This window comes from Euleptes europaea, chromosome 17, assembly GCF_029931775.1.
Source record: "Euleptes europaea isolate rEulEur1 chromosome 17, rEulEur1.hap1, whole genome shotgun sequence".
Taxonomy (NCBI): Eukaryota; Metazoa; Chordata; class Lepidosauria; order Squamata; family Sphaerodactylidae; genus Euleptes; species Euleptes europaea.
The window spans coordinates 1,070,369-1,094,641 of record NC_079328.1 but is presented as its reverse complement, the minus strand read 5'-3'; the positions used below and the strand labels follow the sequence as shown (position 1 = coordinate 1,094,641).

General features: G+C 45.0%; 1 protein-coding gene across 1 annotated transcript in view; it reads right to left on the bottom strand.

Annotated features, from left to right (window-relative positions):
• GABBR2 (gamma-aminobutyric acid type B receptor subunit 2) overlaps positions 1-24,273 on the bottom strand; it is a 725,909-nt gene that overhangs the window by 541,809 nt on the left and 159,827 nt on the right. The window contains exon 3 of the mRNA XM_056862472.1: positions 12,822-12,992. Within this exon, the coding sequence (XP_056718450.1) occupies positions 12,822-12,992 (171 nt within the window). The remainder of the gene's footprint in view (positions 1-12,821; positions 12,993-24,273) is intronic.

Genomic DNA, 24,273 nt, shown 5'->3' with positions numbered 1-24,273 from the left:
TGCGTGCAGCACAAGAGGACTTGGCAACCTTGACTCGTTTGTTAGCAAGATTGATGTTGCAAGAGACACAACAAGACTTGGTAGTGGTTCCTATCCACCCCGACTCACCCCGAACCATGGCGGGGGCACAGACCCTGCTGTCACTCGTTCCAGATCCTAACGCATGCTTAGTGGAGGCACAACGGGTCGCTATCCAGACGGCGTTGCTATTCGTGGAACTGCCCCCGACCACAACCTTGGTGGCCGAATTAACGCGACTGTTAACCCCGACGTTCGGGAATGGGGCAGCTGCACTAGCTGTCCAAGTACAACCGTTGCTTGGTGGGGAATCTACCTCACTCCTCGCTCTCCTAGAGCAGGAAGCCCTGCCGATTGTCACTGCGACCGCCGCCTTAAAGCTCAAAGCCGACCAGGCACTCGCAGACCAAAAGAAGGCCGAGGAACAGTTACGAGCGGCGGATGCGGCGGCGGCCAAGGCTCAGGCCGACAAAGAACAGCAATTGGCCGTCGATTGAGCGCGAGCAGCCGCGGCCGTACGTCCTAAAGACACTGTAGGATTTGGATTCTCATTCGGATCCACATTTTCTCCAGCTTTTGCCCCGTCTTGCACCACACAACGTGCACGGCGCCTTGCGGAACGTGCCAGAATCGGACTACTCTGACGAATCTCACTGGGTGACGGATCTCACTGGGCTACTGCTCTTCGCGTCAGTCAGTCCCGACGCATGGGGGGAGCTGGGGACGAAATGTGCCTCTTGAGGGACCAAAATCAGGACTTGAATGATCGTGTGGCCCGTCTGCAGGATGAAATGGAACGGTTGCTTCGTGAAAACGACCGTTTGCAACAAGCTCCAACAGCCCAGCTGGCCCAACCAGCGCCAGCCCAGCCGGGCCAACTAGCGCCAGCCCAGCCGGGCCAACCAGCGCCAGCCCATCTGGGCCAACCAGCGCCAGCCCAGCGGGGGGTGCCGGCCCCTGGCGCTCCCGGTTTACCGGCTCCCGGGGCACCTGCATTGCCGGCCCCTGGAGCACCGTTTCTGCCGCCTCCAGGGTAGCCGCCTGCCCCACTACCTATACAATGGAAGCAGCCTCGGTTGAGGGTGACCTACGACGGCTCGGTCGAATCCCTACCCTGTTTCCTGCATCATGTAGACAGTTACATGAGGGAACAAGGACAGTACTTCCCCACTGAAGACAGCCGTATTCGATTCGTTGCCTCTCTGCTGACAGGGAAAGCGGCCGACTGGATGGTTCTCCAGTTTGACACTCGGGCCCGATCCATTCGCTCTCTCAACAATTTCATGTTTGCCCTACGGAGCCGGTTCGAGGATCCCTTCTTGGGAGAAAGGGCCAAAGCCGAACTCCTGCAACTCTGGCAAGGCTCTACTCCCGTTCGAGAATTCGCAGAAGAGTTCCAACGACTTGCCAGTAAAATTGTGGATTGGCCTGAAGCCACCCGAATACATTACTTCCGAGAAGCTTTACACCCTGACATTTTGAACTGGGCGTACATGCAACGGCACTGAGCTTATGGCAAGGTCGGGTGGACCGTAGATTTTTAGTGGAAAGATACACTAATTCACCGACCTGGAAATCTTTGCTGGGGGAGCGATGCTTATCTGCCTGCTCCTTATATTTGCGCTTGGCCCTCTCCAGGTTGCTTATCAGCCAGGGCCAAGTGGTGCGGAGGGTATGTGCCCAAGAGGCTATATCGGAATCCCCCTCCTCCTCAGGTACTTCTACTGGAGCAATAGGACCGAAGTCTTGACCGTACACAGCATAGAAAGGGCTGAACCCTGTAGATTGATGGACAGCATTATTGTATGCATATTCTGCAAAAGGTAATAATTTTACCCAGTCATCTTGGTGGTAATTAACATAACAACGTAAATAACATTCCAACACAGCATTAACACGTTCGGTTTGTCCATCCGTTTGGGGATGGTAAGCACTTGACAACCCTTGTTCCACCCCCACCAGTTAAAGGAACGCCTTCCAGAATTTTGCTACAAAATTACTTCCGCGGTCGCAAATTATCTTGCGCGGATACGAGTGTAACCGGACCACATGTGACATGAAAAGGCGGGCCAACTTGGGGGCGGAGGGAATACCTGCACACGGAACCAGATGTACCTGCTTGAAAAATAAGTCAGTAACAACCCAAAGTACAGTTTTCCCCCCACTAAGGGGGAGATCCGTCATGAAATCCATGGCAATCACTTCCCAGGGTCTGCTGGGAATTTCCAGTGGTTGCAGTAGTCCTGGGGTTTTGCCTTGAGATCGTTTGACTGTGGCACAGATGGGGCAGCTACGAATAAAGGAGTCCACATCAGAACGCATTCCCCCCCCACCAAAATTGTCTGCGCAACAAGTGGAGAGTTTTCAGAAACCCAAAGTGTCCTGCAGTTTTAGCTCCATGGGCTAACTGTAGAACTTCTCGTCGAAGTATTTTAGGCACGTATAGTTTTGAGTCTTTGTATCAACAATCCCCTTTCTCAAGTACACCTTGGGGCAAGGTTTGGGCAGTGCGTTCAGCTAGCCACTGAGTCCGAAGGGAGTCCAGGAAGGTATTGGAGATGGTCACCCCCTCTCCTTTCGTAGGAGAGTGTGAATCAGGAGTTGGTGGAGGTGGAGGGAGAGGAGGGACTGGTTGCTGCGGAGCGCTGGAAACAGGTGACACAAGGGGGACAGGCGAGGGAGCCTGCTGGTCTGGATACCTTGTCGGCTACGGTATGGGTTTCCTACTGGAGACGGGTTTGGGCTCGGGTTTGCACGGCTAGCAGGGGCAGAGCTTCCCTTTGCGCCAGGGTAAATAAAGAGTCTGTTGATCATGTTTTATTGGATATTGAGGCAACCGGGATAGGGCGTCTGCAAGCACATTCTGTTTCCCGGGCACATGTTTGAGAATGAAACAGAATTGAGCAAAGAAGTCTGCCCAACACTATTGTTTCGCGGATAATTTATGGGTCCCAGTGAGGGCAGCTAGATTTTTGTGATCGGTCCGGGAATCCCGGATCCCTCCAGGAATTGCCTCCACAGTGTAAGGGCATGGTGGACGGCTGCTGCTTCCTTTTCCCAAATGGGCCAGTTTAGTTGGGAATGTGCAAACTCCTTCGAGAAGTAGGCAAAGGGATGCAGGAGACCGTCCGGTCCTCTCTGGAGTAGGGCCCCCCCATGGCTATGTCGGATGCATCAACCTGCACAATAAACATTTGATTCGGATCTGGGTGCCGCAGGACCGGTTCAGAAGTGAAAAGTCGTTTAAGGGCTACAAAGGCAGACTAGCACTGAGCAGTCCACAGTATTTTGGCAGAGGGCAATGTTGCAGAAACCCTTTTGCCCTTCGTTTTCAGGAGGTCAGTGATTGGCAGCGCCACTTGAGCAAAATTGGGAATGAAACCACGGTAGAAATTGGCGAAGCCCAGGAATTGCTGTACTTATTTGCGGGTGGAGGGCAGAGTCCAGTCCAGTACCGATTGGACTTTAGTGGGATCCATGCTAAGGCCACGGTGAGAGATTATGTAGCCCAAAAACGTTATCTGCTTTCGGTGAAATTCGCATTTAGACAGTTTTGCATAGAGTTGGTGGTTACGTAGTCGTTGCAAAACTTCTCTGACCAGAACAACATGTTCTTCCATGGTTTTTGAATAAATAAGAATATCATCCAAATAAACTACCACGCCGTGGTACAGCAAATCATGGAGGATTTCGTTAATGAGTTGCATGAAGACCCCCGGGACCCCCTTCAATCCGAAAGGCATCACAAGAAACTCATACATTCCAAAACAGCTAGAGAAGGCGGTGAGGGGTTCGTCCCCCTCACGAATTTGGACGCGGTAGTAAGCTTCCACCAAGTCCAATTTGGAGAAAATGCGACCCTCCTGTAACTGCCCCATGATATCTAAGATCAACGGTATGGGGTAGGCTTGGCTTGTAACTGCATTAAGCTTTCGGAAGTCAATGCATAAACGCAGGTCACCCTCCTTTTTCCGGACAAAGAACGCTGGGGCTGAGTTGGGAGCGTTCGATGGCCGAATGAACCCTCGAGCGAGATTTTTATTCAAAAAATCAAGTAATACAGGGCGTTCGGAAACGCTCATGGGGTAAATCTTGCTTTTAGTCAGTGTGCAGTCTTTAACTATCTCAATGGCACAGTCAGTGGCACGACGGGGGGGCAAGGCGTCACATTCTTTAACATCAAAGACATCTGCAAAGTCTCTGTAGGCGTCGGGCAAAGACGGTGGCGATGCGGCATCGGAGGTTAAAGCCGGAGTGGGTGGAGACGTTACTGCGACTCCTTGTCGGTGCTGTTCGCACATAGGATTGGTAAAGGAAATAGTATCCGTTTCCCAGTCTATATAAGGACTATGGCCTTTAAGCCAATTAATCCCTAGGACAACTTCGAACCGAATGGGGGCTATGGTAAAGTCTATTTGTTCCCAATGGGAACCTATACCCATCGCTACTCCCTGTGTGCGATGATCGACTGGTCCCCCCTTAAAAGGGCTTCCATCCATCTGGGCAAATTGGACGGGAGCGGGTAACGCCTCGGACTTGACTTTGAGAGCTGCAAATGTGGCTTCACTAATTAAAGTGCGACCGCAGCCAGAGTCAATAAGTGCCTTGACAGGCAGTTGGGGGCCCCCCTTATAGTGTTGTAACACTGCGTCCACATAAACAGTGGTTTCCACTTCACTCACCTTGACGGGAGCTTTGGGTTTAGCAGGAGATTCTGCAGGGGTCTGTGGAGATGCTCCACTCACCACAGACCGAATCCGTTTTTTGACAGATCAAGAGGGGTTTCCAGGTTTAGAGCTGGAGCATTCCATTGATCCTCGTCAGAAGAAGGAGTTGTCCCCCATTGGGGCACTTATAATCCAAGACCCTGCGGGGTCGCTTGGTGCAGAAAGGTTAGCCGATTCCTCAACGTGAAGTGCAGAGGGTGTGGGTCGTCCCGGTGCTGCGCTGCGGGTGGCCGCGGTGCCTCTGCGTCGAGGTCTTCCTCGAGCTCGGAGTGGCACGCTGGGGCGAGTGGTCTTCGGTCGTTGAGGGCAAGTCGCTGCAAAGTGGCCCAATTCCCCGCACACGAGGCAAGCCCCCCTCTGGAACCTTGTTTCACGATCCAGAGGTGGTCGCGTTGGTTTCCGCAGGCTGGGGAGCGGCACTCTTGATGGGGCTTTTTGGGCACTCTTATCCTTGTGTCGTTGCCGGACCAGGGATATGAAACGTCGGCGGCTTTCAACTTCTTTCGCCAATAAAATCCAATCTTCGAGGGTGTTGGGATCGCCTCGCATATATGACCAGTTCAAAATGTCAGGGTGTAAGGCTTCCCTGAAGTAGTGAATTAAGGTGGCTTCCGGCCAGTCTACTATTCTACTGGCTAGTCTCTGGAACATCTGCAAATTCTCGGACTGGAGTTGCAGACTGCCTGAGACTCGGACTGCCTGAGTTGTAGAAGTTCTGCCTTGGCTCGTTCTCCCATAAAGGGGTCTTCAAACCGTCTCCGCAAGGCAGTCATGAAATTGTTGAGGGAGCGGATAGACCGAGACCGAGTGTCAAATTGGAGGACCATCCAGTCAGCTGCTTTCCCCGTCAATAGAGAAGCTACAAAACGGACTCGGCTATCCTCTGTGGGAAAGAAGTGCCCTTGTTCCCGCATATAACTGTCCACTTGATGTAGGAAACAGGGTAGAGTCTCGAGCGAGCCATCATAGGTCATTTTCAATCGGGGTTGCTTCCATGGACCGGGTATGGGTTGTCCCGGTTGTATGGGTGCCCCGGGAGCTGGGGCAACTGGCGCTCCGGGGACCAGTGGTTGAACGGGGAGGTTAGCTGGTGGTTGAGCGGGCACCACCGGCTGAACTGGTGGGTGAACTGGTGCGGCGGGCCCGGGGAGGATGGGCTGCGCCGGGGTTACCTGCGCCCGCTGTAATCGTTCGTTTTCTTGGAGTAAACGTTCCATTTGTTCTTGGAGACCGTCTACACGATCATATAATTCTCTGTTCTGCGCTCGCAACAAGTGCACCTCGTCCTCAGGTCCCCCCGTACGATGCGCCCGGCTGGCCCGGAAGCCCGTGGCCCAGTGGGAGCTGTCTCCATACAAGTCCTCCTCGTCAGAATTGTCGGATCCCCGAAGCCGTTCTGCGAGGCACCGTGCGCGTTGGGTGGTGCGGGACGGGGCAAAAGTCGGGGGAAACGTTGGTCCCCACGAAGGGCCGGTTTGACCGGGATCCTTGGGGCGCACACTTGCCCGTGCTCGTTCCGTAGCCAACTGTTGTTCCCTGTCCCGTGCGGCTTGAGCTTTGGCCGCCGCCGCTGCTTCCCTGTCCACGAGAGTTTGAGTGGCCTCGAGTTTCAAGGCAACATCAGCGGTCACAAGCGGTAAAAGTTCCTTCTCCAAGAGGGCGAGGAGCGGTTCGGACTCCCCACCCAACAGCGGTTGAATCTGGACCGCGAGCGCAGGTGCATTAGCCCCGAAAGTTGGGGACAACAATTGTGATAGAGTGGCTACCGTAGTATCCTTGGTGAGATCCACAAATAGAAGCGCTGTTTGGATAGCGATCCGTTTCGCCTCTGCCTGACAGTCGGCTGCATTCGGCACCAAAGAAAAACCTGCCGGTGTGGCTCCTGCCATGGCTTCTGTTGAGTGAGTTTCACGAGTAATAAGTTTATCCAACAAACCGGTTAGTATTTGTAAATCCTCCGCTGCTAGTTGGGCATCATCTACCAACCAATCAAGGACTTGGAGGTCTAAACAGGTGTTGGTATCCTCAACATCAGACATCCAAGGAAAAGTCACTAGAGAACGCCATTGGGACTGTAGTAATCCATTAAGGCGACTAACGTCCGTGCTAGTCCTGCTCAGCTCAGCTACAACGTCCCGAAAGAGATTGGGGTCGTCACCTTCCAGGGTTGGTCCAGACACCCGTAGTCCGGGGATCACAACCAGCTGGTTTGAGACGAATCGCACGGGGCACCGGCCCCTGTGGGATCACTCGGAGAGCGCGCTCCTAGCTCCCATCCAAGTGGCAGGTGAATCCTCCTGGGCTCCAGCCTGACGGAGGAAAGTAGATAGGTGGGATGGAGATAGCTGTCACAATGTAAGCCCTTGGTCCAAATGAACCAGAAACCACGACATAGACAATTAGGTCCAAAGAAGCTGGTCTTTACTGGTCAAATAGAATAACAGAGCATAAAGGAAAGGGTGACAGCTATGGGGCTGTCTTGCTGAAACTTGGTAATATAGATGCACAGGAAGGGTGAGAGATTACATATTGTAAACAAAGTAGGTTCCCAGAATTTCGAACAGAGAGTGAAAACAAAGTAGGTTCCCAGAACTTCAAACAGAGAGTGGTAGACATAACAGCCCTTGCAACCTTGGCTGCGGTTCAGTAAGGATAACATTCCTTGAGTCTGGATGGCAGGATGTGAAAAGAGTGAACAACACTGATATGCCTGACACGTGGCCACCCGTAGCGCTGCTCCGGGACGACACGCACCCTCTGCACTTCACATCGGAGAAACCCCCAGTGACCCTACGTCTACTGACCCACCTGGGTCTCGGATTACAAGTGCCCCATTGGGGGACAGTTCTCCTTCTTTGGATGAGGATCACACCTGGAATCCCCCGGTGCTCAATTTGGAATCTCCTCTCAATCTGTCAAAAAACGGGAAGGGTCTGCGGTGAGTGGAGCGACACCACAGACCTCTGCAGCTTCTCCTGCGAAACCCAAGGCTCCTGTTATGGTGAGTGAAGTCGAAAATACCGTATATGTGGACGTGGTGTTACAACATTACAAAAAGGGCCCCCAAATACATGTCAAAGCACTCATAGACTCCGGCTGTGGGCGCTCCCTAATCAATGAGGCCACTTTCAAAGCGCTCGGAGTCAAATCCGAGACACTGCCCAATCCCATCCAATTTGCTCAAATGGACGGCAGTAGCTTTCGGGGGGGGCCAGTCGACCGTCGCACCCGTAGGGTGGCGATGGGTATTGGCACTCATTGGGAACAAATCGACTTTACCATAGCTCCTATCCGGTACGAAGTCATCTTGGGAATAAACTGGCTCAAGGGGCACGACCCTTCTATAGACTGGAAAGCCGATACTATCACGTTCTCTGATCCTGGCTGTGCCCCACACCGTTAAACGAGCCCAAGGAAAACCCACGGGACTATTGCAACCGTTAGAAATCCCCTCCAAACCTTGGGAGGTAATCGCTATGGATTTTATGACTGACCTCCCTCTCAGCGAGGGGAAAACTGTTTTGTGGGTTATTACCGACCTGTTCTCGAAACACCTCGTCCCGTGCGCAGGTATTCCTTCCGCCCCAAAACTGGCCCGCCTCTTTGTGTCACATGTCTTCCAACTGCATTCCTTTCCGAGCAAGATTGTGAGCGACCGCGGAAGTAGCTATGTGGCAAAGTTTTGGAAAGCTTTCCTTAAACTGGTGGGGGTGGAACAGGGTCTGTCTAGTGCTTTCCATCCTCAAACGGATGGGCAAACTGAACATGTTAATGCTGTACTAGAATGTTATCTTCGTTGCTACATCAATTACCACCAGGATGATTGGGTTGAGTTATTACCTTTTGCTGAGTATGCCTATAACAACGCTGTACATCAATCCACAGGTTTTAGCCCATTTCAAGCTGTCTATGCCCAGGACTTCAGTCCCATTGGCCATGTTGATGTTTCGGAGGAGGGCGGCGAAGGCGTGGCGGCTTGGGTGCATATGATTCAGACCACCTGGCCCTGGCTGGTGAAAAAACTTGAGCGTGCTAAACGTAAATACAAAGCTCAGGCTGACAAACACCGGTCTCCCAGCCAGAACTTTAACGTGGGTGATTTGGTCTACCTGTCCAACAAGCATCTCCGGTCCACCCGTCCGTGTGGAAAACTCAGTGCCAAATACGTGGGCCCCTACCCCATTTCTCGGATCATTAACCCTGTGACCGTAGAACTCTCCCTTCCAAAAACACTGAGGCGCATACATCCCATTTTTCATGTAAGTCTCCTGAAACCCCATGTTCCCTCCCCCGAATGGCATCCTAACCCTCTTCCTGAACAACCAGTGATGGTGGGTGGGGAGGAGCATTTCGAAGTTGCAAAGATCCTGGATTCGCGTATCCATCACGGTTCCCTCCAGTATCTCGTTCGTTGGAAACACTTTACCCCCACCCAAGATGAGTGGGTTCGCGCACGCAATGTCTCCGCCCCTCGCCTGGTGCGCGCCTTCCATACCGCGTACCCCCACAAGCCAGCCCCCTTGCGAGGCGGGAGGGGGCCCTGAGGGGAGTAGGATGTCAGGCCTCTCTGTTATGTCTCCTCACAGATGCCTCTCTCAAGGATTGTTTATCTAACGGTTGCATTCCTTTCCAGTCTTTGATGCCCGTGGGAGCCTGGCCCCGTAGCTGGGGTTGCCGTGCCAACCGGTACTATCTGCTATTACCTGTATGACCACTAGTCCTCCATATATTCTGCTGTATATCCTTGCCCCCCCCCATTCCTGCCTTTACTTCTGCAAGCTCTGAATACCTGTATGTTTTCCAATTACCTGTCTGTGGATGTTGCTTTAGGAAGTACTACGGGACAAGTGCTTACACATCTTCAAGAAGGGGAAAAAGGAGGATCCGAGTAACTACCAACCCATCAGCTTGACTACTATATCGGGAAAAGTTTTTGAACAAATCATCAAACAGTCAGTCCTTGAGAATTTAAAAAGGATGGATCTGATTACTAAGAGCCAGCATGGGTTTCTCAAGAACAAGTCATGTCAGACTAATCTTATCTCCTTTTTTGATGAAGTTACTACCTTGCTGGATCTACCTTGCTAGATTATGTCACATATGCTACATCTACTGGTGTGGAACAGCTTATTTATTTACGTTATTCATAGTCCACCTTATCCCTGGGACTCAAGGCAGATTACACAGACTGAGTCAATACAGTCAACTGGTTGGGACACTCAATAAACAATTAAATAGGAGTAGGTGGTAGAACCAACCAGAAATCTAAAAAGCAGAACTGAAGCAAAACAGAAGTGTTAACAAGATACATCAAATGATACAAAATTACACAGTAGGATCCAACTGACAGCAAACTATACCCAGCAGTACAAACCACAGTCACTAATAATTTATCCAAATAACTTTGTGAAGCATTTTGTACAGTGCAACCCTATCACCTGCATAGAAAAGCCCTCTGGAATAATTCAGTTTTGCATAGTTTGCAGAAAGCTAGGAGGGCGGGAGCCTTCCTGACCTCCTCAGGTGGGCCATTCCACAAGGCGGGGGCCACGATGGAGAAGGCCTGTGCCCGGGCAGTTGTTGACTTCCCTCATTTGCAGGTTGGCACCTCCAGAAGGCTCAGGTAAGCAAAGTTGTCATGGCGGAGCACAGGGGAGAGACGGCCTCGTAGATATGAAGGTCCAAGCCAATTAAGGGCTTCATACGTGACGGCCCAATACTTGCAACTGAGCCCGGCAACGGATGGGCAGCTGGTGGGGTGACTGCAGAACGGGAGTGTGTGCTCCATCTACCTCCTGATAATAGCCAAGCTGTGGAATTCTGCACCAACTGGAGTTTCCAAATTGGTTTTGAGGGGAGATGTAATGCAGTGTACAGTGCGTTACAGTAGTCTAGCCTTGATGTCACCATGGAATGGACCCAGGGGGCCAGATAATCTGAATCAAGGTAAGGGGACATTTTTCAGACTAGGCTGAGTTGGAAGAACACCTTTTTCTTTTTTTTCTTTTTTCTTTTTTGCAATTGCATTAACTTGCTTCTCTAGCAATAATGTCGGATCCACTATAATCCTGAGGGTCTTAACTGAGTTAGCGAGGGTCAGATGAACCCCATAAACAGTGGAGAGCGTAATGTCCTTCAAGACTTCTGCCTTCCCAACCAGCATTACCTCTGTCTTTCCAAGGTTTAGTTTCAATTTGTTCACCCTTAGTCCTTTAACCAGAGCAGCTAGGCAGCAATTTAGGATCTCCACTGCATCACCAGAAGATTTGGATAAAGGTGTATATATAGGATCATAGAATCATCAAATCATAGAGCTGGAAGGGGTCACCAGAGTCATCTAGTCCAAACCCCTGCACAATGCAGGAAATTCACAACTAACTCCGCCCCACACTCCCAGTGACCCCTACTCCATGCCCACAAGATGGCCAAAACAAAACAAAATCCCTCCAGGATCCCTGGCCAATCTGGCCTGGAGGAAAATTGCTTCCTGACTCCAAAGTGGCAATCAACACTACCCTGGGCATGCAAGAAAGGGCCACGAGAGCTAAACACTGACACAACCCTTCCAGTCTTCCCTCTCGTGATCTGCCTAAGTTCACAGAATCAGCATTGCTGACAGATGGCCATCTAGGCTCTGCTTAAAATCCTCCAAAGAAGGAGAGCCCACCACCTCCCAAGGAAGCCTGTTCCACTGAGGAACTGCTCTAACTGTAAGGAGGTTCTTCCTAATGTTTAGCTGGAAATTCTTTTGATTTAATTTCACCCCATTGGTTCTGGTCTGACCTTCTGGAGCAACAGAAAAAACTGCACCATCCTCTATATGACAGCCCTTCAAGTACTTGGTTATCATATCACTCAGTCTTCTCCTCTCCTGACTAAGCATACCGAGCTCCTTCAACCTTTCCTCATAGGACTTGGTTTCCAGACCCCTCACCCTCTTTGTTGCCCTCCACTGGACATGTACCAGCTTGACCTTCTTGAATTGTGGTGCCCAAAACTGAACACAGTACTCTAGGTCAGGACTTCTTAAACTTTTCCCACTCGCAACCCCTTTTTGCCCGATAAATTTTTAGGTGACCCCAGGTATACAGGTATATAAAAGAGGTATACAAATCAAATGTTTACTGATAATAAATCATAAACAAATTTATTTTAAAACAATTATTTGGTATACATATAATTTTACTATTTATTAAAGACTAAAGCAAATTTGCATACTACTGAGATGGATATGCTTGTTTCGCCACCCCCACATTCAGTTAAGAAGCTTATTTTAGGCGACCCACAGTTTAAGAAGGTTTGTTCTAGGTGAGGTCTAACTAGAGCAAAATGTGATCACTTTGCATGATCTAGACTATGCTTCTGCTGATACAGCACAAAATCGCATTTGCCTTTTTAGTTATGCATCACACTGCTGACTCATGTTCAGTGTACGGTCTACTAAGACCCCAAGGTCCTTTTTACATACACTACTGCCAAGACAAGTCTCCCCATCCTATAATTATGCATTTGATTTTTCCTATCCAAATGCAGAACTTTACATTTATCTCCACTGAAATTCCTTTTATCAGTTTTAATCCAGTTCTCCAGCCTGTCAAGATCAACCTGTACCCTGGCTCTGTCTTCTGCCATATTTGCTACCCCTCCCAATTTAGTGTCATCTGCAAATTTAATAAGCATCTCCTCTATACCTTCATCCAAATCATTTATAGATTTTGAACAACACAGGGCCCAAGACAGATCCCAGAGGGACTCCACTTGTCACTCATCTCCAAGAGGATAAGGAACCATCAACATGCACTCTTTGGGTGGGATCTGTCAGCCTGTCAACCAGTTACAGATCCACCTAACAGTAATAGAATCTAAGCCACATTTTACCAACTTGTCACAAGAATATTATGTGGAATCTTATCAAAAGCCTTACTGAAATCAAGATAAACTATGTCAACTGCATTCCCCTGATCCAGCATGGTAGTAGCTATGGGGGAACCAATGAAAGAAGCCAGTGCTTGGGGTGTTGAGGAAGACGCCATAGACAAATGCGGGCACAGATGGGAAGACTGAATCTGATCTTACCTCAGAAAATCTTTGTATATCTTGAGTTAGAGTTCCCACCCTTTTCCACTGATAATGTTTAAGTAACTTCAGAATTGCAGGGTTCACAGCATTATCGGATGGCACAGTCCGGAAGAAATAAGGGTACTTTTTCTTATCAGCTAACTCTGGTGTAGTTGCTGCAAATGAGAGCTGTAACACAAAAAACAATTAAAAATTAATTCACTTAATGTAGCCATGGACTCTATATAATAAATGTGAATTTTAAAAAGCGAATGAATTGCGGACATTGCTCTATCACTTCATGCTACAAAACAAACCCTGACTCCAAACGTCTTTAAATGAGGCCAATAGGATCAACCATCAATTTAAAATAGCCCTTTTAAGGGATAAATCTGATGAGCGCTAGCAATTACTAACTGATAAGGCTATCAGAACATAAGCGGAGCCCTTGCTGAATCAGACCAGTGAGGGTCCATCTAGTCCAGCATCCTGTCTCACACAGTGGCCAACTGGGTGCCCTGGAGAACGAACCAACAGAGCACAGGGACCAAGGGTCTTCCAGTGATTTAAAATTGTTGATAAGCTTATTAAAAAATAATCTCGTATCTGTTGATATGTTCTGCACTCTTGTAACAAGAAAATAAACATCTGTGAAATCCAACCTATGTTCACTGTTCACACAACCAAGTTATCCTTCAACAAACATGCCTAAAGCACACTAAGTGCTTTTTAGTGGCCTTGTCACGGAGTCTAAAATTAATATGTTGCTCTGGAAGACATTAGCACTTCAGAATGTTCCTGGCTTCCAGGTGATGGTCCCAGCATAGATAAGGATGGCCATTCCTTCCAGAATTGTTTTGATAATATGCATTGTTTGCACATGATGTCTATCCGAGGATAGATTGCTAAAAGTAAAACTAAGATTACATAAAATTTATTAATTTAAATAGATGGAATTTATTATACAAATCATAAAGATAATGTAGAAGACTTTTGAGATGTAAGATGGGGAAAAAAACTCCCCGAAGGAGTATAAACTGTGTGAATGTAAGTGTAATTGTATGTTTGTCTGTTTGTATATATTGAAAATCTTAATAAAATATTTAAACAAAAATTATGTCTATCCGGTTATCACATGATGCTGACCATGTGAAATAGCTGAATGAATGCACCCTTGTTCATTGTTTTCTAGATTCAGACATTGGGATGTCCTCTGAATGGCAGGGACCAAGAACAAGTCTTGAGAGCATACCTTCTTGAGCACAACACTCACCGCATAATGTGTAAGCCAGGAAGTTGTACATTCAAATTTGTACAACACAATTTGTCCAATACGCATGATCCTGTCCTCACTTACCAGAGGATGTCTATATGTATGAACATATGGTGTACACTTGTATGTACAATCATCTTGTTGACACCTGATGTAATTTAGCTGTTACCAGATGTAAAACTGGCCCACACCATGCCATAGATGCCACCAGGGAACTGAACATCTGAATCAAAGCACTCTTGTACTTGCTCATGTGTATAACCAGTATACATGCCCCATTTAGAGAACACCGGGGGGGGGAGGGGGAATCCTACACTCGGCGGCACCCACTAAGTTTCTGGTATTAAGCAGCAACGGTAGAGCCGTCTCCTTCAGGCTTGTTCTAACATTTCAAGCTGATCGGTTCCATCTGGGGTTTTCTTATTTGTAGGTTAAAGTTATCAGATGTTATATACAAAAGAGTAGCTTTGTACACAAAAAGCAAACATAATGCTGTAAATGCTAAAAGCCTTAAAAGCTATGTAACCAAGTTTTTTTTTTAAAGCAAGAGAATTAATGAGCATATGCCACAGTCTATACTAGAATGCTTTTATTATATTTGGTTCACACATGGCAGTGAAATCCAAATTTCCACCAAAAAATACTCATGTGTTCAAGTGTAAATGCCATAGCGGAAGAAGCCTCCACCCGCAGCATTGGTTAAAACCAAAAAAGGCACCTCAGCAACTAGCAGATACATTGAAGCAAAGGCTTTTGTGGACTAGTGCCCACTTCATCAGAAGCCCAAAAATCACGTGAACTAATCTGTTGGTCTTTTAAGTTGTCACAGGTCTTCTTTATGGTTTCTACTGCAAGCATTCATCAAGGCTATCAAATACCAAGGAGGAGAGTGGTCTTGTACCTTCAACAACTACACAGCAGAGGATATGATGAATAAATTCCTTCTTTTACACAGCTATTAAAGCACGGAAGAGCCCCATGCCCATCACAACACCCACAAATGAATCCTCTGACAAATCTGTCGTAGCTAGTGAGTCCTCATCAAAACTACCTCACCTTGAGCATCAGATCAACATCATTCAGAAGCACAGAGCAGTGGTCAGCTGTTCTTTCACTCCTCCACCCTAATGGCAGCCCAGTCCCCCATACCCTCCCCATTGTCCAGTCTACTCCACATAACAACAAAGCAAAGGAGGGGGAAAATCTGGCCAATACATACTGTAATTTTTTTCTCTATTACTTTGACATAAGGAAGAATTAGAACCAAAGTGGGTAGCAGGTGGAGAACAGATCTTCTGTGGACCATTGCTTGCATTTATGAATCTCCGACAGTAGCAAGACCCTCCACAGAATTTCACACTCCGTTGTTGCTTTCTGCAAAAGGCATTAGCATCACTTTACAGTGGGTGGAAATCTAAAACAATAGTATTCTGAGCAGGACTATCATTAAAGCAGCCCCATGGGCCTCTTAAGGAGACATAACAGCGCAATCCTAAGCAGAGAAATACCTTTCTACGGAAGTCAGTATGCTAGATAGGGTTGGCATCTCCAGGTGGGGATGATTTGGGGGGCAGGAATTGGGGAGGGGAGGGACCTCCGCAGGGTACAATGCCAAGGAGTCCACCCTCTGAAGTAGCCATTTTCTCCAGGGGAACTGATCTCTGTTGTCTGGAGATCGGTTGTGATAGCAGGAGATCGACAGGCCCCACCTGGAGGTTATCAACCGTTGCTTAGAATGATGTAACTCTGCTTATGACTGCATTGTAACTAAGCTTTAAAGTGCTTTGGGGTATACTGTAAAGGTTTTGAACACCATCTCAGTAATTCTTACAACAATCCTGTAAACCAGGCCAGTATTGTTCTTCTCTGCATTCAAACACACTCCTTCTCAGAAAGTCGCCCTTTAACCACCTCCACTCTCCCAGTCCAACTCAGCCTCGTTCCGCTGCCTCCACAGAGTGCTGCTTAATCTTGCCATCTCAACTTTCACACCATGGCTCTCTAAAATCTGGCTTCTGCTTTTTGAAACTGTCCTCACCAAAATCACTGAGTAGTCAAGTAAAGTTTATTAATACGGTTGACTGACCGATCACGTGCCAACACATCAAATTTCCAGACACAATAGTTTTGCACCGCAGAATCACAGACTGCCCGTACACATAGGGTTGCCAGGTGCCCGGTGGTGGTGGGCAAACCCCCAGTAATTTGCCCCTTTGGCCACCGGCCAGCTGACAGTTGGCGGGCAAACGTGCACGTGTGTACACGCCACTGCAGGCCACTTCTGGTTTACAACCGGTTTACAACCGGAAGTGACGCGTAAGCGCGTCGGCGCATCCATGCGTTGCCGCACGATCCCGAGATGTGCCTTAAAAGTCTCCCGCCGGAGGAGAGGTAGGACCTGGCAACCCTACATACATAAGGTGTAAGGTCAATAAAAGCAACCTCTGGTTAAAATTATCACATTAAAATTTATAAAATTGTAAAATATTCTAACAATCATTCTCTAATAAAGCTCTGCGTATTTTAATAGCAACAGCACAGAAAATCACTGAGTATCTCCTTTGCAGTCGAATCAAAAGAGCTGTGTCCTCTTCCTCTTTGACCTCAACTCCCTCTTATATAGATCAATTTGTTCCCTTTCACACTCTCAGTTGATTCTCTGTCTAATCTCTCACCTACTATTTCCATTTGGTGAAAACTTTCTCTGATTTCCCACTGGCTGCTGAGCTTCTTGATCCTGTTCTGCACGTGCACATTCTCTCTCTTTCTGCAAGTTTTCCCTGACTCTGTCTAATTCCATTGCTTTCAGTATCACTGGTACACTGGCAACACCCTTCTTCCCATCAAGCAGTTTGGAATTTTCTGTACCACTATTTAACTTTAAGAGGAAAATCAGATAACATTCATTTGTTTCAAACCTTGGATTTAGTATCAAAAAAGCAGCTTAAAAGTAAAATGCTGGGGAAATATCACAAATTTCTTTGAATATTTCATGATCAAAGTTGCATCTCAATCAAAAATGCCAGTTAATTAGCCACCGCCAATCCTTGGTCTGTCAGCTAACAAATTTAGAACTTATTCCACAGAGCCTTTAAAATTAATTTGTTTAATTTACAGACAAGACTGAGAGACACTGAACACTTTTTTTTTAATGACACTGAACACATTACTGTAAGCTCTGTGCTCGTTGGCAAATCCATAAACAGACTCCACAGGCAGGAAATCCCAAGAAAGCTGGTTTATTTGGAAATATACAACAAGATGCAGAAGCCAGAAAACTAGAAGGACTCTAATGGGGATAATATCTACAGAGGATCATATATATGGAAAAAAGGCTACAAAGTCAGGCCACCTCCGGTCGCTAGGGCAGCCCTTCGGTTCCCACAGCAGTTAGACTACACATACAGCTCCCAAAACATTAGCATGGCAGCATAACAGTTGCGACCTTGGGTGAGCACCTGGCTAAACCACAGTACTCCGTTCTCCGGCCAAGCCGGTCCTGACACCATGTTTTATCATGCTTACACTTGCAGACATACTGGAGCCGGCTGTACCCAAAGCGTCCCGGCTCTACTAACTAATTAGAAACTGTACAGGAGTAAAAAAAATATGGAGAATTGTTTGCCCAGGGAGCACATGAGGAATTTGTCAGAGTGTCAAAGAGTTATTGAGGGCAATCTGAAAGGGTTTCCTTGGGTTGAGAGAAGGAGAAAAGGGCTCAGGCAAAACCTGGGCTGTTCCTTGCTTTGTGAGGGAATCAGCAAGAGACACCTTGCTGCACCTTGAATGAAAAGCTGCACCCCCCCCCAAAAAAGGATCCCGTCAACACAACATATCCGATGGTCCTCCTTTCCACCTGATTGCTAGATATATCTGTGTTAAACAAACAAAATTAAAAGTAGCCAACATTAGAAATTCTTTGGAGTAACAATAGATGGGATGGGGCCCTGTGACTGTAGAGCTTGCAAATATAGGCATGAAAGAATTTCACAGTTGCTTTGATGCCATTTGCTTATTTGTCTCCTTCCAAAGAGCATCTCACAATCCACAAAATATTCTAATTAATACACTGCATATAATGCGGAAATCACCACAGAGCTATCTAGCAATAATTTTAAAATTAAGCAAAATTGCACTATATTGAGCAATCAAAGCAATTGCTTTTAATATGTTTTTCATTCCCCCCGCAAAAAAAAGGTTAAATTAAATCAGACAGGAAGCCTTGCCACAGCATGGTCTTTTTAATATATATAAACAGTTTTTATTATTTTTTCATAACATTATAAGGAAAACATTTCAACAATGTGTAAAATTTATCAGTAGGAAAAAGAAAAAAAATTACATTATTGTTGAAAATATATCTTTGTTATTAAATAGATATAAAAAACTTTCCCTTCATCTTCCTCCATCTTGTTATAAACCTATTTGCTCTTTTGTATTGAAAATTCTAATCCTTATATTGTTTTGTATAACTAAATATGGTTTCTTTGCTCGATATCAGTTCAGCTATAGTTACAGAGTATTTCAAACCAAAGATGCTTATTTCATTGTTTTGAACCAAATATAATATAACAATTATAAGTTTTAATTATTAAGCATTGTATAGTAATAAATAAGTTATTTAAAATTAAAAACAAAATTAATGTATCACATTTCTTTAACAATATCTTTGAAAAGTAGATTAGATCAATGAGTAACCTTTAAATTTCCCCAGTTGAAGTTCAGTTTCACAGTAAACCTTCCATGCCTCCCATTCACCCATGAATTGTACATTGTCTTTTTGATTTATCAATGCAGTAAGTTTTGGCATTTCCGCCATTTCTAACATCTTTTGTATCCAGTCTTTTTTGTCTGGAATTTCCATTGTCATCCATTTAGCTGCATAAATTAGTCTCGCGGCTGTGGTGGCATATATAAAAAATGATCTCTGAGATATAATAGAGTCAGGTATCATACTTAGTAAAATAATTTCAGGTGTTTTAGGTACATTGTTTTGTATAATTAACCTTATTTCATTGTAAATCATGTCCCAAAAGTTTTTTGCTTTATCACAAGTCCACCACATATGATGAAATGAGCCTATTTCACTGCTACACTTCCAGCACTTCAGGGACATCAATTTGTAAGTCATTGCCAGTTTTTTAGGTGTAAAATACCATCTATACATCATTTTGTAAATATTTTCCCTTAGTGATTGAGAAAGTATGAGTTTCATATCTCGTGACCAAAGTCTTTCCCATTTATTTAGTAGTATATCATGGCCCAGCATCTGTGCCCAACTAATCATAGATATTTGGTCTTGTTCACAATAAAGCTCTAACAATAGCTTGTACATTTTAGATATTAAATGGTCATTTGTATCCAGTAAGAGTTTTTGAAAAATTGATTTATTTTTAAATAATCCTGTTTTCAAATCCTGAACAAAGACAGAATTTATCTGATGATATTGAAACCAGGTCAAGTGGTCCTTGACTTCATCATAGTCTTTTAACGAACATTTATTGTAATCCCACTTTAAGAGGTCATGATATGTAATAAATTGAGCTGGCCTCAATAGTTGTAATGTCAACATTTCTTGCAATGAGACCCACAATGGTGTCTTTGGTTCTAAGAGATGTTTATATTTTTGCCAGGTTTTAAAATAAAGAAGATTTAACCATATGTTGTTGAAATGATGTATGTGTCTTAATTTTATCGTACCACAAATATCCGTGCCAACCACTTCCATTGTCGAAACCTTTTAAATCCAGTAGTCGTGTATTAGTCAGTTCCATCCAATCTTTTAGCCATATTAGAGCAGACGCTTCAGCATACAATTTAAAGTTGGGGAGTGCAAAGCCACCCTTTTCTTTTGAGTCCACCAAATATTTATAAGCGATTCTTGGTTTCTTTCCTTGCCAGATGAAACTCAGTAAGTGTTTTCTCCAAAAATTAAAATATTTTACTTGAGAGATTATAGGTAGATTTTGGAATAAAAATAATAGTCACGGTAATATGTTCATTTCAGTTGTCGAGATACGTCCCAAAAAAGAAAGTTTTTTATTCATCCAGTTTGACATATCTTTTTTAATTACTTCCCATAGTTTAAAATAATTGTTGTTAATCAAATCTTTATTCTTAGTAGAAATCCAAATCCCCAAGTACTTTACTTTATTTGTCTTCTTCCATCCTGTAATAGTTGTAAAATCTTTCTGCTCTGCTCCAGGGAGATTTTTAAATATTATTTGTGTTTTTTCTTCATTAATTTTAAAACCTGAAACATGGCCATACGAATTCAATATTTCTAACAGTTTATTTGCCAGTTGATTCGGGTCATCCAGAATTAACAAAAGGTCATCTGCAAATGCTCTGATTTTAAATTCATGTTTATTTATCTTTAGGCCATGAATATCTTCTGTTTCTCGTATCTTACAACACAAGGTTTCTAAGACCAAAATAAAAAGTAAAGGGGAAAGCGGACATCCTTGTCTTGTCCCTTTTTGTATTCTACAATTGTCCAATTGTCAGGCATCGGCCTGGTATCCAGCGGAGCCAGGTGGTGTTTCAAGGTCAAACTGTTGTTCTTCTCTGGGTTTGTTTTGTCTCTCTTCCCTGGGAACAAGGGCTATCTCTGGGTTACCGTAGCAACCAGTAAGTCTGAAACTTCACTTCAACTTTATTTCTCCAGCATCCTCTGTATGTTACCCATTAGTATCCTTGCCAAATTCCAAGTCGGTTTCTGTAACTTGCTGTGTATTCCTTAATCAATCCACCTTTAATGGAGTTCCTGCCTTGAGGTCGATTATTGGGATTTGCCTGGTGAGCCCAGAGCTGACACCGATATTGATTCATTAACCAGTATTTTTGCTTGTTGTTTAGTATAGATAGCTGTAATGCCTCTACGAAATCTTTCACCAAAGTTCATTTTCTCTAAAACTTTTTTCATAAAGTCCCAGGAGACCATATCAAAAGCTTTTTCAGCATCAAGGAAAATCTGCTTTATGTTGAATGTTATGTTCATAATATTCCAATGCATCCAAAAGAACTCTAAGGTTGTCTTTAATTTGTCTTCCCGGAACAAAACTATTTGATCTTCATGAATTGTCTTTAATTAATTTTTTAACTCTATTCGACAATACAGAGGCATAGATTTTGTAATCCACATTCAATAGTGAAATAGGCCTATAGTTAGTTACTTTTTCAGAGTCTCTTCCAGTTTTATGAATCAAGGAAATAAAAGCATGTGACCATGTCTCAGGTGATAAACCTGTATCCAATATGGTATTGCAGACCATTAAAAGAGGGTTTGACAAATTTGATTTAATTGTCTGATAAAACAAAGCTGTTATTCCATCAGGTCCTGGAGTTTTGTCTGGTTTTTGTTTAATGATTGCTTCTTCTAATTCTTCTAGAGAAATTGGTGCATCAATAATCTTTTGTTGGGCTAATGATAGTTTTTTTGATATGTATGGAATTTATTTTTTTCCATCTTATCTATTGTCTTTTTGATATAATCGAGCATAATAAGATATAAATTCTTTCTGTATATCTGTTGTTGTATAAACCGGTCCTTTTATAGTTTGTATTTTGGCCATAATTTTTTTTGAACAGTCTCTTAAATGGGTAGCCAAAAATTTACCTGGGCGATTCGCATGTTCAAAATATCTTTGCTTCACAAATTTCAAATTCTTATTCATCTCTTCTGTAACCACCAAGTTTAACTGATGTTTAAGAGCTTTTATCTTCAACAAGATAGTATTTCTATGACTCTCTTGAGACTCCATAGTTAATTGTGTTCTAAGTTTTGTAAATCCCACAGGATATTATTTGTCAACTGTAGTTGCCTTTTCTTACAAGCCGTATTTTTCTGAATCATAAAGCCTCTACTTACTGCTTTAAAGGCATCCCAAATTGTATTTAAGGTGGTTTCTCCATTCATGTTAATTTCAAAAAAATCCTTGATAAGAGTACATAGTTCAGACTTTATTTTCTCATCTCTCAAGAGTCTATCATTTAGTCTCCATCTAAATGCTTGTCTCTTATTCCATTCAAATGAGACCGGATTATGGTCCGAAAATGTTCTTGGTACAATGTGCACTTTACATAACTGTGTAAAAATTGATTTGCTTGCCCAAATCATGTCTATTCTGGAGTGTGAATCATGTCTTGCTGAATAAAAGGTATATTCTTTATTCATTTGGAGCTCATTGTCCTCCAAATGTCTTGCAGTTTAAATTCCTCCATCATACGAAAAAAATTTTTTGGAAGGCATCCTTTTTTATCATCTTTGGCTTTAGTCTTCTTATCCAAAACAGGAGAGGTAACTCCATTGAAGTCTCCCATCAGCAGGATCTGTTCTTCAGCATGTTGAAGTAAAATGTCGTGTAATTGTTTATAAAACTTAGCTTTCCCTTCATTTGGTGCATAGATTCCAACTACTAATGTTTTTTGACCTAATATTTTTGTTCTAATTATCAATATTCTGCCTTTTTAATCCTTATAAATAAGTTCAGGGTTTAGATTGGGTAGTACATATAGAACTACCCCTTTAGTCTTTGTTTTAGACGAGGAAATAAACGCCTGTCCTAATGTTTTCCTTTACAAATATTTTCTATCCTTTTTTGAGATATGAGTTTCTTGTAGGCAAATTAAGGAGTATTTTTGTTTTAGTAAAAACCTAAAAATCCTTTCTCTTTTAACTTTTTCATTCAGTCCATTTACACTCCATGAAATTATTTTAGCCATGGTGATTGATCTATATAAAAATAGATTTTAAGACGATAATCCACCAGCTGCTCCTTTCAAGGATAGGTCTTCTTGTTGTTCTTGTTCCTGCTCGTGTTCCAAAGTGAGGTCCACTAGTTCTTTTTTATATCTTCTCAAAAAAATTCCAACATCTTCCAGTGAAACCACAGCATGGTCATCCACGCTATCTGCAAGTCAAGTGGATATACACAGCCAGGGGGTAGCTGACTATTAATATTAAATTAATATTGTATGGAATCGAATGTTTTTGTTTTTATGATACATTGCTGACGTGACCAACCCTGAGCCAATCTTCAGCTGGGATAGAGGGCAGGCTATAAATCTAACAAATAAATAAATATTGTCCTCTGCTACAGGCCCAACTGGACTCCCGGGCCTTCAAGTCAAGGCTTTCACAAGCAGTCTGTGGTGTCCTGTGAAGCCCGTGATGACGGAGGACTCAGAATATGGGCGATAACATTTCAAAGACTCTTCACACAATATGGGCGATAACATTTCAAAGACTCTTCACACAATATGGGCGGTAACATTTCAAAAACTCTTCACACAACTCCCAAGAAGGACTATAACTAGTATCATGGTCATGTGAGGATAACTGAGAAAACAGCTGTTAGGGTATTGAAGGCAAGACAGATACCCTCTAGGACCATGTTGGTGAACCTATGGCACGCGTGCCACAGCCGACACGCTGAGCCCTCTCTGTGGGCATGCGCAGACCCATCGCATCTGCCTAGGGCTGTGCCGTGTTGCCGTGGTGAGGGCGCTGAGGGCGGTGCTCCTTCTCCCCAAGCCCATGCTCCCCAAGCCTGCGCAGGCGCCCTCCCTCTCCTTGCACCCAGGGCAAGCCCCTCTCTCTCTCTCAGCTGAGCTGCATCCGCAGCTGAGCTGCATCCGCAGCTCAGCTGTGTCGGGTGCCCCCGCCTGTCTTCCGTTTGGACCAGTAAGCTGTGGCCGAGCACCTTGCCACGCCCCCCCTCTCAGCTGAGCTGCGGGGCAGCTCAGCTGTCTGTTGGGGGCCCCGCCCATCTTCAGTTTGGACAGGGGAGGCTGTGGCCGAGCAACTTGCCACGCCCCCCACTCTCAAACCTCACTGTTTGTCTGGCCCCGCCCTTCTTCAGTTTGGACTGGAAGGCTGTGGCTGAGCACCTTGCCACGCCCCCCTCAGCTCAGCTGTGGGGCAGCTCAGCTGTTTGTCGGGGGCCCTGCTCGTCTTCAGTTTGTCTGGGGCCCCGCCCCCCTAAAAAAGCATTTAGAAAATTCTACAACGTTTGCAGGCAATCCTACAAGCCATCAGGAAATCTACAAGGAATTTTCTAGCATTGTAGTAGCTGCAAAGGTGAATTTTAGTAACAGATTTTTACAGTTCCGTAAGATGGAGAAGATAGAAGGGATCCCAATGGGCAGCACAGTTAGTTCTGAAAATGAAATCCTTAAAGTGTGGAATTCTCTGCC